The sequence below is a fragment of the Ranitomeya imitator genome, chromosome 5, assembly GCF_032444005.1.
Source record: "Ranitomeya imitator isolate aRanImi1 chromosome 5, aRanImi1.pri, whole genome shotgun sequence".
Classification (NCBI taxonomy): domain Eukaryota; kingdom Metazoa; phylum Chordata; class Amphibia; order Anura; family Dendrobatidae; genus Ranitomeya; species Ranitomeya imitator.
In genome coordinates this window covers 660,227,533-660,242,325 of record NC_091286.1, presented here as the reverse complement: position 1 = coordinate 660,242,325, position 14,793 = coordinate 660,227,533, and the positions used below count along the sequence as shown (strand labels likewise).

Genomic DNA, 14,793 nt, shown 5'->3' with positions numbered 1-14,793 from the left:
TGAGTATATTCATTCATCACTAGTCACCAGGTGACAAGTGTCCAGTTTGTGCTCTTATTTTTATTCCAGCTGCTTCCCTGATAATGGCCGATTTTGGATCTTTTCAATGCCGCCATACGCTTCCAGAGATATGGACCTTAGCATTTCTTTGGGATCTTTAAAAGGGAGTGATGCACTCAGAGTAATAAGGCAGAGCAGCCTAAAGACCCACCCATGAGGAGAATCCTGTATGTACCGCCCCTTGTAAAGACTGTAAGATGAAATAAAAATATTGGGATCTTTACAAGGGGAGTGATGCACTCAGAGTAATAAGGCGGAGCAGCCTAAATACCCACCCATGAGGAGAATCCTGTATGTACCGCCCCTTGTAAAGACTGTAAGATGAAATAAAAATATTGGGATCTTTACAAGGGGAGTGATGCACTCAGAGTAATAAGGCAGAGCAGCCTAAAGACCCACCCATGAGGAGAATCCTGTATGTACCGCCCCTTGTAAAGACTGTAAGATGAAATAAAAATATTGGGATCTTTACAAGGGGAGTGATGCACTCAGAGTAATAAGGCAGAGCAGCCTAAAGACCCACCCATGAGGAGAATCCTGTATGTACCGCCCCTTGTAAAGACTGTAAGATAAAATAAAAATATTGGGATCTTTACAAGGGGAGTGATGCACTCAGAGTAATAAGGCGGAGCAGCCTAAATACCCACCCATGAGGAGAATCCTGTATGTACCGCCCCTTGTAAAGACCTTAAGAATTAGCACTAAAAAAAGGTCCATGTCCGTAAAATAAAATAAAAAACAAAATATTCAGGGAGGGGAGACAGTATACTGTAAACTAAATAAGAGTAAAAACTGGAGCCTTTTTACTTGGCGACAGGTCTTCTTTAAGAAGAAAATACTGTCATGGGTGTCCTTGGGAAGGGCACAACCTCACCGCCTCGCCACCGATACCTTTAGCTGGATAGTAGGGAGTGAGTTGGTCTCCAAAATTTTCCTTGAACGAACCCCGTTCTACACCAGATGGAGGCATATACCAGGAGTGGGGATAGGTTTCACTAGGATTGGACTTTCCATCATTTATATCTTTGGGATCAGTGTAAATGATTACTCCAACAACTCCATATTTGGCAGCATTTATTGCCTGAAAATCCATTAATAAAATAATCACTTAAAATTTATAGAATATGATTCACGTTTCCAACCCCATCCATATTAGCAAAAGAGAGCCTAGAGACTGTTTCCTATCGCCTCATTCATTTCCGTGTGGAAGGAATACTGACTGAGACAAAAATTCTGCTCGAACAGACTCTGATGCTGCTGTAATCACAGGACTTTATCATCTATAATTCCCATAGAGACAGCTAGTCCTTCAATATTGTCGTTATGTTATCTCTCCCAATCTTTTTTTTCATTTTTCTCAGCTTGCCTCTTACTATGTCCTATACGGGTAATAATGGAGTATATAAATGTCGAGAGAATGAAACTAATAAACACAACACAGTCATCTTTGTTTATTCCTGGATTAAAGATATAGCTCACCTTATTAACTCTGCCTGTTCCTCCGTATCGTACAATCGCAATGGTGCCGTTCAGATTTATTATATTAGCGAGGTATTGAAAATCACTTATTCTGCCAAAATTTGCAAATACGAGGTTTCCCTAAAGAACAAAATTTAAGACATAACTCAATCAAAAATGAAGAAATATTGTACAGCTCTGTATCTCCATGGTTACAGACTACAAATAAACCTTGCGTAGTCTGATCCTTCAGTCATTATTCTACCCCCTTTTTACTGCCTGTAAGAAGCCCAATAGGTGAATTCTAATCTCAGGCATACCTTAACGGTACCATTAGGTGCGTAGGCAAGAAATGGCTGTAGGATGTTTGGGTCTTTTTGGTCTTCTGTAAGTTGGGCCTCCGTTTTGTTTGACTCAAACTTGACGTCGCCTTCCGGACTCACTGTAAAAAAAAAAAATAAAGGTAAAAGATACACAACAAACCTAACGTATACTTACCTAACCCATATGATAACATTTTTCATTAGGCTACCTCCATGTAATGTATCCAAAGAACTACCGAAAAAAAAAAAAACCTAACACAAAAACCAAGCCGCCAATCTAACAATTATCCCCTATCCAGCTGATATAAAGCAAATGCTTAAAATTATGCACAGAAACGTAGTATTATAGACCCTGAAATAGTAATAAATACAAAAATACATATATGTAAAAATTAATACATATATATTAAATCTAAATAAAAATATATAAATATTTCTTAAATAAAAAATATATAAAATTATAAGAGTAAATATATATATAAAATAAAAATAAAATAAATGAAAAAAAGATCTATAAATAGTTACGACCCTCGTTATGTGAAAAAAAAAAAAACAGAAAAAAATGCTGTGTCCTGATGGCCAAAATTAACCACGTTCTTAAGAGATAATATGTATTGCAATCTTGAGTCTCCATTTATGCGTAATGCATGTAACCGGTGTCACTTACACACTCTGACGTTGTTTGGATTATTTTCATCTGGAAATGATAGGAAGACATTATATCGCTCATCCTTGGCTTCATCCAGACCAATCGTTGGGTCCTTCCAGCGAGATAGCAGAAGCTGCACCAACTCTTCATCTGCCTCACTCGTGGCCACGTGGGGCTTCTTAGACAGGGTTCTGCAGAATAAGAGATAACTGTGATTGTAAGGGGAAATATAATGTTAGGATAAGTCTGATATTCATATGATAAAACACAAACAAGCAAAGGAGCCAGCTCACCGAAGAATATAAGAAGCCCGGAACTCCGTCCTGATGTGACGTAGTGAAATTCCAAAAAAAAGAAGAAAATGTTCCAGCTTCTAAGTAAAATATACAAATTTTAATCCAACGTATTAAAAATAGGAGACAGCTCCTGGGACGGCATCATACACATGATGAAGTAAGCGACGCGTTTCGACCAAGCGGTCTTTATCACAGCTGATCTACTAATGACATGTCCGGTATAAAAAGAAACCACCACCAATCAAATGGTGGCAAAATGTCATGTGACACACAGGTCCTATACAATACAATATATAAAAATATATATATATTCACCAAATAATCACACATGAATATACAAAAATTACAAAGAAAATAAATAAAAACAAATTTGAACATTGCTAATAATGAAACATCAATTCATTTTGTTTGTTTAATCCATTTGGAAATCTCGTGCCGAGATTAAAAATCCAGAATGCTTCTCTGGTAAGTAAAGCTCTGTGGATATCACCATCTCGCGGGGGTTTCTTAATTTTCTCAATACCCATTACTCTCAAGGAATCAGTGTTACGGGAATGGAAATCAATAAAATGTCTGGCTACAGAGGAAATGGTGCGACTATTGTTTGTAGTACATTTTATATCGTAAAGATGTTCTGATATGCACGAGGTTTCCAAATGGATTAAACAAACGAAATTAATTGATGTTTCATTATTAGCAATGTTTAAATTTGTTTTTATTTATTTTCTTTGTAATTTTTGTATATTCATGTGTGATTATTTGGTGAATATATATATATTTTTATATATTGTATTGTATAGGACCTGTGTGTCACATGACATTTTGCCACCATTTGATTGGTGGTGGTTTCTTTTTATACCGGACATGTCATTAGTAGATCAGCTGTGATAAAGACCGCTTGGTCGAAACGCGTCGCTTACTTCATCATGTGTATGATGCCGTCCCAGGAGCTGTCTCCTATTTTTAATACGTTGGATTAAAATTTGTATATTTTACTTAGAAGCTGGAACATTTTCTTATTTTTTTTGGAAATTCATATGATAAACTCTGGACAAAGGACCTGAGATCTATGAACTCTTATTTCAGGTCAGGAGGCTAAGAGAAACTAAAAACCAAGGGCAATATCGCTGGGACTACCACAATGGTCATTCCTGATACCTCGGCCCGGTGAGCCTGGGCTTCAGAGGATGGGCAGAGGGTCCAATGAAGCCAGGCTCATTTACTATAGGAAGGGGGAGGATGGAAGAAAATGAGCTATTCAATATTCAATGTGCTCGCCTCCTTATTGGCCCATGATCCGGTTACAGACCTGCATTTTCCTATTAAAATTTAACACCTCCCTGGAAACTTGGGGGTCAGCCAAGCCGAGTGTGAGCCATAAACCTTCCCTACGCCCAAGGCAACAAAAGACCAGCTTTAGATAGAATCGTTTAGATTTTTGCGTTATTTCTCATATTTTATAACTGTTTAGTGTTTATACATTTATGTCGCCTTATTTTTCGCGGTTTAGTCATTTTTAGCACTGTACTTTTATATTAAGTCCTAATTCGGGGTGTGTGGACGGTGTCATGGTGTGATTTATACTCACTTTCCAGCCTAGAACAGAGGTTGAGGGCATGATTGAAAGGAGATAAATTAACCCTTAATTGTGTCACGTTAAAATTTCAAAAAGCCTTTCACCATAACTGCCCAGACAGTACAATCAGGAAGGTAAAAAGGTATATTATTTAGATACACTTATTTTGGGTGTAACAATAGGATCGATCAACTACTATACAACTGCCCATGTGTACAATAATATGACTACTATAATACTGCCCCTGTTATTATTATTATACATTTTTATAGCGCCATCTATTCCATGGTGCTTTACATGTGAATACGGGGCAAATATAGATAAATACATTAAACATGAGCAAAAAAACAAGGCACACAGGTACATAAGGAGGGAGGACCCTGCCCACGAGGGCTCACAGTCTACAGGGGATGGGTGAGGATACACTAGGAGACGGTAATGCTGGTTGTGCGGCGGTTCAGTAGGTTGAGGATCACTGCAGGTTGTAAGCTTGTCGGAAGAGGTGGGTCTTCAGGTTCTTTTTGAAGGTTTCTATGGTAGGCGAGAGTCTGATGTGTTGGGGTAGAGAGTTCCAGAATATGGGGGAGGCACGGGAGAAGTCTTTGATGCGGTTGTGGGAAGAATAGATGAGAGGGGAGTAAAGAAGGAGGTCTAGAGATGATCGGAGGTTGCGTGTAGGTAGGTACCGGGAGACCATGTCACAGATGTATGGAGGAGATACAGTAGGTTGTGGATGGCTTTGTATGTCATTGTGAGGGTTTTGAACTGGAGTCTCTGGGCGATAGGAAGCCAGTGAAGGGCTTGGCATAGGGGAGAGGCTAGGGAATAGTGGGGAGACAGGTAGATTAGTCGGGCAGCAGAGTGTAGGATGGATTGGAGTGGTGCCAGAGTGCTAGAGGGGAGTCCAGAGAGTAGGAGGTTGCAGTTGTTAAGGCGGGAGATGATAAGGGCATGCACTAGTGTTTTTGTGGTGTCGCGGTCTAGGAATGTGCGGATCCGGGAAATATTTTTGAGTTTGAGACGGCAGGAGGAGGCAAGGGCTTGGATATGTGGCTTGAAAGAGAGGGCAGAGTCGAGGATCACCCCGAGGCACCGGGCGTGTGGGACTGGGGAAAGTGAGCAGCCATTGACATTGATGGATAGGTCTGGTGGAGGGGTAGAGTGAGATGGGGGAAAGATGATGAATTCTGTTTTGTCCATGTTCAGTTTTAGAAAATGCGCAGAAAAGAAGGCTGAAATAGCAGACAGACAGTGCGGGATTTTGGTAAGTAAGGAGGTGAGGTCAGGTCCGGATAGGTAGATCTGCGTGTCATCAGCGTAGAGATGGTACTGCATACCGTGGGATTCTATGAGCTGTCCAAGGCCGAAGGTGTAGATGGAGAAGAGTAGGGGTCCTAGAACAGAGCCTTGAGGAACACCGACTGACAAAGGGCGAAGTGAGGAGGTGGTGTGGGGGAGGGAGACACTGAATGTTCGGTCTGTCAGATATGATCCAGGATAGGGCTAAGTATGTGATGCCAAGAGATGAAAGGATCTGTAGCAGAAGGGAGTGGTCCACAGTGTCGAAGGCAGAAGACAGGTCCAGGAGAAAGAGGACAGAGTAGTGTCGCTTGCTCTTGGCAGTTAGAAGGTCGTTGGTGACTTTAGTTAGGGCACTTTCAGTTGAGTGTTGGGGTCGGAAGCCAGATTGTAACCGATCAAAGAAGGAGCATGAGGAGAGGTGGGAGGACAGTTCAAGATGGACATGTTGCTCCAGTAATTTGGAGGTATAAGGGAGAAGAGATATCGGGCAATAGCTAGACAGAGGATGGGTCGAGGGAGGGCTTTTTGAGGATGGGTGTGATCTTGGCATGCTTGAAGGATGAGGGGAAGACACCTGTTGTGAGTGAGAGGTCGAAGAGATGTGTTAGGGTTGGGATGAAGACCGTGGAAAGGCTAGGGATGAGGTGGGACGGGAGCGGGTCGAGAGTGCAGGTGGTGAGGTGTGATCTTGACAGGAGGGTGGAGAGCTGATCTTCTGTCATGGTGGAGAAGCTGGTTTTGGAGGAGCATGGTTGAGCAGCTAAGAGGGGCATTGGTCGCTGTAGGCCAAAGCTTTCTCTGATAGTATATGTACAAGAATATAACGACTATAATACTGCCCCTATGTACAAGAATATAACTACTATAATACTGCCCCTATGTACAAGAATATAACTACTATAATACTGCTCCTATGTACAAGAATATAACTACTATAATACTGCTCCTATGTACAAAAATATAACTACTATAATACTGCTCCTTTGTACAAGAATATAACTACTATAATACTGCCCCTATGTACAAGAATATAACTAATATAATGCTGCCCCCTATGTACAAGAATATAACTACTATAATGCTGCCCCTATGTACAAGAATATAACTACTATAATGCTGCCCCCTATATACAAGAATATAACTTCTATAATACTGCTTCTAGATACAATAATATAACTACTATAATACTGCTCCTATGTACAAGAATATAACTACTATAATACTCTCCCTATGTACAAGAATATAACTACTATAATACTGCCCCTATGCACAAGAATATAACTACTATAATACTCTCCCTATGTACAAGAATATAACTACTATAATACTGCTCGTATGTACAAGAATATACCTACTATAATGCTGCCCCTATATGCAAGAATATAACTACTATAATACTGCCCCTATGTACAAGAATATAACTACTATAATACTCTCCCTATGTACAAGAATATAACTACTATAATACTGCCCCTATGTACAAGAATATAACTACTATAATACTCTCCCTATGTACAAGAATATAACTACTATAATACTGCTCGTATGTACAAGAATATACCTACTATAATGCTGCCCCTATATGCAAGAATATAAATAGTATAATGCTGCCCCCTATATACAAGAATATAACTTCTATAATACTGCTCCTATGTACAAGAATATAACTACTATAGTACTCTCCCTATGTACAAGAATATAACTACTATAATGCTGCCCCTATGTACAAGAATATAACTACTATAATGCTGCCCCCTATATACAAGAATATAACTTCTATAATACTGCTCCTATGTACAATAATATAACTACTATAAAACTGCTCCTATGTACAATAATATAACTACTATAATACTGCCCCTATGTACAAGAATATAACTACTATAATGCTGCCCCTATATGCAAGAATATAACTAGTATAATATTGCTCCTATGTACAAGAATATAACTACTATAATACTCTCCCTATATACAAGAATATAACTACTATAATGCTGCCCCTATGTACAAGAATATAACTACTATAATGCTGCCCCCTATATACAAGAATATAACTTCTATAATACTGCTCCTATGTACAAGAATATAACTACTATAATACTGCCCCTATGTACAAGAATATAACTACTATAATACTGCCCCTATGTACAAGAATATAACTACTATAATACTGCTCCTATGTACAAGAATATAACTACTATAATGCTGCCCCTATATGCAAGAATATAACTAGTATAATATTGCTCCTTTATACAAGAATATAACTACTATAATACTGTCCCTATGTACAAGAATATTACTACTATAATACTGCTCCTATGTACAATAATATAACTACTATAATACTGCCCCTATGTACAAGAATATAACTACTATAATACTGCTCCTATGTACAAGAATATAACTACTATAATGCTGCCCCCTATATACAAGAATATAACTACTATAATACTGCTCCTATGTACAATAATATAACTACTATAATACTGCCCCTATGTACAAGAATATAACTACTATAATGCTGCCCCTATATGCAAGAATATAACTAGTATAATATTGCTCCTATGTACAAGAATATAACTACTATAATACTCTCCCTATATACAAGAATATAACTACTATAATGCTGCCCCTATGTACAAGAATATAACTACTATAATGCTGCCCCCTATATACAAGAATATAACTTCTATAATACTGCTCCTATGTACAAGAATATAACTACTATAATACTGCCCCTATGTACAAGAATATAACTACTATAATACTGCCCCTATGTACAAGAATATAACTACTATAATACTGCTCCTATGTACAAGAATATAACTACTATAATGCTGCCCCTATATGCAAGAATATAACTAGTATAATATTGCTCCTTTATACAAGAATATAACTACTATAATACTGTCCCTATGTACAAGAATATTACTACTATAATACTGCTCCTATGTACAATAATATAACTACTATAATACTGCCCCTATGTACAAGAATATAACTACTATAATACTGCTCCTATGTACAAGAATATAACTACTATAATGCTGCCCCCTATATACAAGAATATAACTACTATAATACTGCTCCTATGTACAATAATATAACTACTATAATACTGCCCCTATGTACAAGAATATAACTACTATAATGCTGCCCCTATATGCAAGAATATAACTAGTATAATATTGCTCCTTTATACAAGAATATAACTACTATAATACTGCCCCTATGTACAAGAATATTACTACTATAATACTGCTCCTATGTACAATAATATAACTACTATAATACTGCCCCTATGTACAAGAATATAACTACTATAATACTACCCCTATATGCAAGAATATAACTAGTATAATATTGCTCCTTTATACAAGAATATAACTACTATAATACTGCCCCTATGTACAAGAATATAACTACTATAATACTGCCCCTATGTACAAGAATATTACTACTATAATACTGCCCCTATGTACAAGAATATAACTACTATAATACTGCTCCTATGTACAAGAATATTACTACTATAATACTGCTCCTATGTACAAGAATATTACTACTATAATACTGCCCCTATGTACAAGAATATAACTACTATAATACTGCTCCTATGTACAAGAATATAACTACTATAATACTGCTCCTATGTACAAGAATATAACTACTATAATACTGCTCCTATGTACAAGAATATTACTACTATAATACTGCTCCTATGTACAAGAATATTACTACTATAATACTGCCTCCTATGTACAAGAATATAACTACTATAATACTGCCCCTATGAACAAGAATATAACTACTATAATATTGCTCATATTTACAATAATATAACTACTATAATACTGCTCCTATGTACAAGAATATTACTACTATAATACTGCCCCTATGTACAAGAATATAACTACTATAATACTGCTCCTATGTACAAGAATATAACTACTATAATACTGCTCCTATGTACAAGAATATAACTACTATAATACTGCTCCTATGTACAAGAATATTACTACTATAATACTGCCCCTATGTACAAGAATATAACTACTATAATACTGCTCCTATGTACAAGAATATAACTACTATAATACTGCTCCTATGTACAAGAATATAACTACTATAATACTGCTCCTATGTACAAGAATATTACTACTATAATACTGCTCCTATGTACAAGAATATTACTACAATACATTCTGCTGCAAGTTCCATAGAACTTTATGAGCACCAACTGCCATCTATCTCAATAATGGGAGAATCTCACTGAAAAGAGATTTTGTCCATGAATTAAGAATATTGAGAATGAATGATCAGTCCAGGAGGAGAAAGAAGCAGATTTTGCTGATAAGAAATATTAGTTTCTTATTGTTATGTGTACTATTGATTTATGTTATGAAAAAAAAAAAATTAAAACAACAGTTAATTGTGAAAGCTGATTTTCAACATCTGTAGAATTAATTGCTCTACATAAGCTAAAACATTTGACAAATATGGTCCGAATACAGACTGCAATGTCTGAACCGGTCGTAGGTCTACTGACCTGAACTCAAGAGTCTCATATGAGGCCAAATTTGAGTCAGGAGACCCATATCCAGTTAGCACATCGCAGTTCGTACTTGGGCCATGAATGTTGGACTTGTGAAGTCAGCCTTAAGCTATGTGTTCACAGTCATTTTCAGAGCAGAAATTCAACATTTTTGAGGAGATTTGGAGAGTTTCCGCTCCAAAATCTTTTAGGTGGAGGTAGCACAGGTTCAAAATACAGATAATACAACCACTCGCACCCCGACCACTCATCAGTATTTTACACCTTGGCTACCTCCGCCTTTTTCATGTTTTCATGGGGGCCGGCCACATTTTGCTATGCCTTGGAAAATTAATATAATGTAATTAAATTATATTTTTGGCTGATCAGAATACAGAAGTCACCATGTTTCGGTAGTCAACAGAGGCCATTTGGCTTTGACATTGTGGTCTTTGTTGGCCAAATCACATCCAACTCAAGGCCAAAGATCCAGGAGGTTCCAACATCCGGCAACAGTTCCTTTGCGGTTGCAATTCAGGCATTACGTTGCCATGTAGAGATGTATATTTTTCTGCCATTCTTTTCAGCTTGAGTTATCCGCAGATCAGTATCAGAAGATGACCGGCTTTGAAAGGAAATTTTTTTGCCTAACTGCTCGTGACACTCATTTCTTGATATCTCAAACTAAGAGTAGAGGTAATGAAGGAGACATCAGTTGGCAGTATGCAACAGCAATCTTCGTTTCACGATCAAAGTCACCTTAGAAACAAATACTGATTGTACAGGAATAGAAAAATATGGCTGATGTCTGCAAGATACAGTGCCACCCTATAGTAAATGTATCACGCTTGTCAGTGGCACATGTGGTTCGTGGACCCACTGCGCCAGGCCTGCCTAGGAAGGGGCATATCAAAGCGACTTCCAGGTGTTCACTGGAGCTCTTGGTGGTTAAAACAGACTGGGCTACTGGTAGCTGCCTGGTACCACTCCCAGGAAGACCTACAGCTGCCGATCCCAAGTGGTCAGGTTCGCTGTGCAGGAGTCACACCGGAGCAGGATTCGGAGACAGACAGACTATACAGAGAACTTGGATCTTGAAGACAGGTTCTTGTTCACACACTCCGTTTTCAGGACTAGTTCGGGAGCTGGCCTCACTAGGGCAAGGGGTTCGGGTACAGGTACCACCAACGCGGGTTCAGGATTATGATACGGATACCGCCAAAGCGGCCACAAGATAAAGAACGCACTATACTTTACTAATGGAACGACACAGGAAAGGGAATAATTACAACAAACCAAGGACAGGGAACCTGGCAACATACAACTGCACACACCAACACCACTAAGCCTAAACTATAGGGGTTGTTCATGCACCTTCCTATTGAGGAGAGTGACTTTCAATACAACATGACTCACAGCTATCGGCTGGGAGTCATCTTGCAGACGTATACTTTACCAACAGTCTCCCAGCTGCTGGCTGGGGGCATTTTACTATGTGCGTGCGCTCCCCTGCATAGGAGAAGGAGGAGCATCGTGAGAACATGACAGAGGCCCAAGTGAAGAGTATGGCGGTGTCTCCTCAAGGCCAAGGACGTTACAAAATAGAATGGAGTTGCAATGCAAAACACAATCTATGGAGAGGAGTGGCGCTGTTTCTACAAGTAGTTAAGTTTTTCAAATCCTGGGCTATCCATTTAAGCTTAGATCCTTGTCCATTGAATGAAGTTCTCAGAATTGGAACTTCACCCAATGTGAACCATACAAGACCAAGCATATACATTGTGACTTGGCTAAAAATTACTGCTCAGGGTTTACTAAAAAAAACAAAAAAACAGACAAAACTCTACTTACTTGCTTATCTGACGGAGCAAACAATATATAAAGGGGAGGTTGGGGAAAGTAAAAACTAGAGATTTCTGTCTATACCAAGTGATGGTGTTGGGTCTCACCTCAGGTTCTCCTTGATCTTCTCGGTATCCACCTCCTTCATGAATTGTTGGATAAACTTTTCATCAAGATCTTGAGCAAGATTCTTCACCCATTCTGGATCGGCACCACCCGAAATACCAAAATGGCCAATCAGCAGTCCGATGGCCAATACAACCAAAGCCCCGAAAGAAAATCCCAACACCTTCCACCAATTCATGGTCCCTCAGCCTCCAAAATGCCTCGGAGATTGCGGTTTCACTCAATGTGGTAACCGTTACCCTTTACACTTGCACTTCACTCTTTATGGTTACTCTTTACACTTTAGATAAGAGGACACTAAGAACATGGTTAACGATTATCAGAATGAAATCGTGGGTCACAATCTAGTGGGATAATTGAAGAGATATCAAGCTAATTATTCCAAGAGTCAAGTCCATAAAATAAGACTCAAAGAAATTAGAAAATAGGAAATGTCGCTGACAGAGTACAGCACTTGGCTAGCTCTCTCCATCAGTCTAATGGACTTTGAATGGAATGCCAGCACACAGATGATAGGAGGAACCAGTTTTTGGAAGTAAATTTAGCGCCATTTAGTGAGAGTCCAAACTAAAGAGATATGTTTTTAGAGCATGTTTGAAACTGTAGAGACTGGAATGCTTTACCCCAGATAATTTGGTAAATTCCATGAGAACTGGAATGGCTCGAGAAAAATCTTGACGACTGGAGAGTGAAAATCGGCTTACAGAGGAGGTTAGTCTTAGATAATAAGGGAAACTCAGAACACAACTAGGGTGGTGGACAGAGATGAGGAAGGAGATGTAGGTGGAGCAGAATTGTGGAGAGCTTTGTGAGTAAAAGTGAAGAGATAATATTTTATTCTGTAGCGGATGGGTAACCAATGCAATGACTGGTACAGGATGGAGGCATCAGTTTAGAGGCTGGATAGAAACAGGACCCTGGCTTCTGCATTGAGAATAGATTGCAGAGGGATGAGTTTAGTAAAGAGAGAGACATTAGCAGAGAATTGCAGTAGTCCCGACAAGAACAAATCACAGCAACAGAAACAGTTTTTGCAGAGTCAAAGGTAAGAAAAGGTTGTATTCTGGAGAGATTTTTGATGTGCAGATGACATGAGCGAGTGATCGGATGCAGAGAGTGAAAGAAAGATCAGAGTCAAATATAACCCCAAGACAGTGGGTGTGCTGCTTTGGAGCTATGGCAAACCAACACATGGAAATAGCTACAATTGGGTTTAGATTGATTAGTAGGAGGAAACACAAGGAGTTCAGTATTGGAAAGATTCAGTCTGAGATACAGGGAGTACATGATGTTATAGACAGTGGACAGACAGTCACTTGAATTTTATAGTAATTTTGTAATAATGCAGGCGTGTTGAGAGTAGACAATGTGTATAATTGGTTGTTATTAGCAAAGAGATGGTACTGGAAACCAAATCTACTGTTGGTTTGTCCAAGAGGGGCAGTACATAAGAATAGGAGGGGTACTAGGACTGAACCCTGAGGAACCCCAACAGTAAGGGGAAGAGGAGAGATGGAGGAGCCAGGAAAATATACAGTGAAGGAACGGTCAGTGAGGTAGGAGAAGAACCAAGCAAGATCCTTGAGACCGATAGAGCAGAGCAAAGTGAGCAGGAGCTGGTGATCCACAATGTTGAATGCTTTAGAAAGATCTAGAATTAGCAGGAGTCATGAAGCTGCAGTGCAATACAATGCAACTAACACCAGGGGGAGTTTAATAGGGGTACGAGACTGCACACACTGAGCAGCCGAACAGATGCCACCTAGTGGCAAGAGTAGTCAGGACACAAGATAACACGTCAGTACAAAAGGATTAAACAGAAAGGATAGTCAGGACATAGCAGGAGATCAGTAAACCAGAGCGAGCAAAATACGGTTCAATAGGGACAAATCAAGACAGAGTCAATAACCAAGCCAGGAGATCAGCATCAGAGAATCAATCAGAACAAACAAACGCAGGGAAAGGGCAGACAGAGGAGGATAACAGACACAGGACAAGTCAGGGTTAACAGCAGGACAAACCAAGGGTTTCCAGAGTCAGGTTCACAAGCCGAAGACAGAACTATAACTGACACTGCCAGCAAGATTCATGGGAGCTAAATAGCAAACCCGAACCCAGAATGAGCCAGAGCAAAGTTAACCCTTGATATGATCCGTCCAAAAAAAGGGCAGACACTAATAAACCCTGGAACGGATCATGACAGCAGGGAGCAGTGACCATTAGACTTTGCGGTTAGATCATGAGAGACTTCAGTTAGGGATGTTTCTATAGAGTAACATAGTAACATAGTTAGTAAGGCCGAAAAAAGACATTTGTCCATCCAGTTCAGCCTATATTCCATCATAATAAATCCCCAGATCTACGTCCTTCTACAGAACCTAATTGTATGATACAATATTGTTCTGCTCCAGGAAGACATCCAGGCCTCTCTTGAACCCCTCGACTGAGTTCGCCATCACCACCTCCTCAGGCAAGCAATTCCAGATTCTCACTGCCCTAACAGTAAAGAATCCTCTTCTATGTTGGTGGAAAAACCTTCTCTCCTCCAGACGCAAAGAATGCCCCCTTGTGCCCGTCACCTTCCTTGGTATAAACAGATCCTCAGCAAGATATTTGTATTGTCCCCT

At 39.2% G+C, this 14,793-nt stretch overlaps 1 protein-coding gene across 2 annotated transcripts in view; it reads right to left on the bottom strand.

The window, feature by feature from the left end:
* The window catches only part of LOC138638703 (aminopeptidase NAALADL1-like), a 56,527-nt gene extending 44,111 nt beyond the window's left edge, over positions 1–12,416 (bottom strand). Inside the window, exons 1-5 of one of the 2 annotated variants that reach the window (XR_011312534.1) lie at positions 12,148–12,397; positions 2,509–2,681; positions 1,839–1,960; positions 1,540–1,659; positions 952–1,141 (exon numbers count right to left, since the gene is read on the bottom strand). Coding sequence is in view for 1 of the 2 variants with exons in the window: in XM_069728215.1 (XP_069584316.1) it covers positions 952–1,141; positions 1,540–1,659; positions 1,839–1,960; positions 2,509–2,681; positions 12,148–12,344 (802 nt within the window). In the remaining variant the exon portion in view is untranslated. Of the gene's footprint in view, positions 1–951; positions 1,142–1,539; positions 1,660–1,838; positions 1,961–2,508; positions 2,682–12,147 lie in introns of both variants that reach the window. The other variant, XM_069728215.1, reaches the window with a different exon arrangement.
* Positions 12,417–14,793: the final 2,377 nt, after the last annotated feature.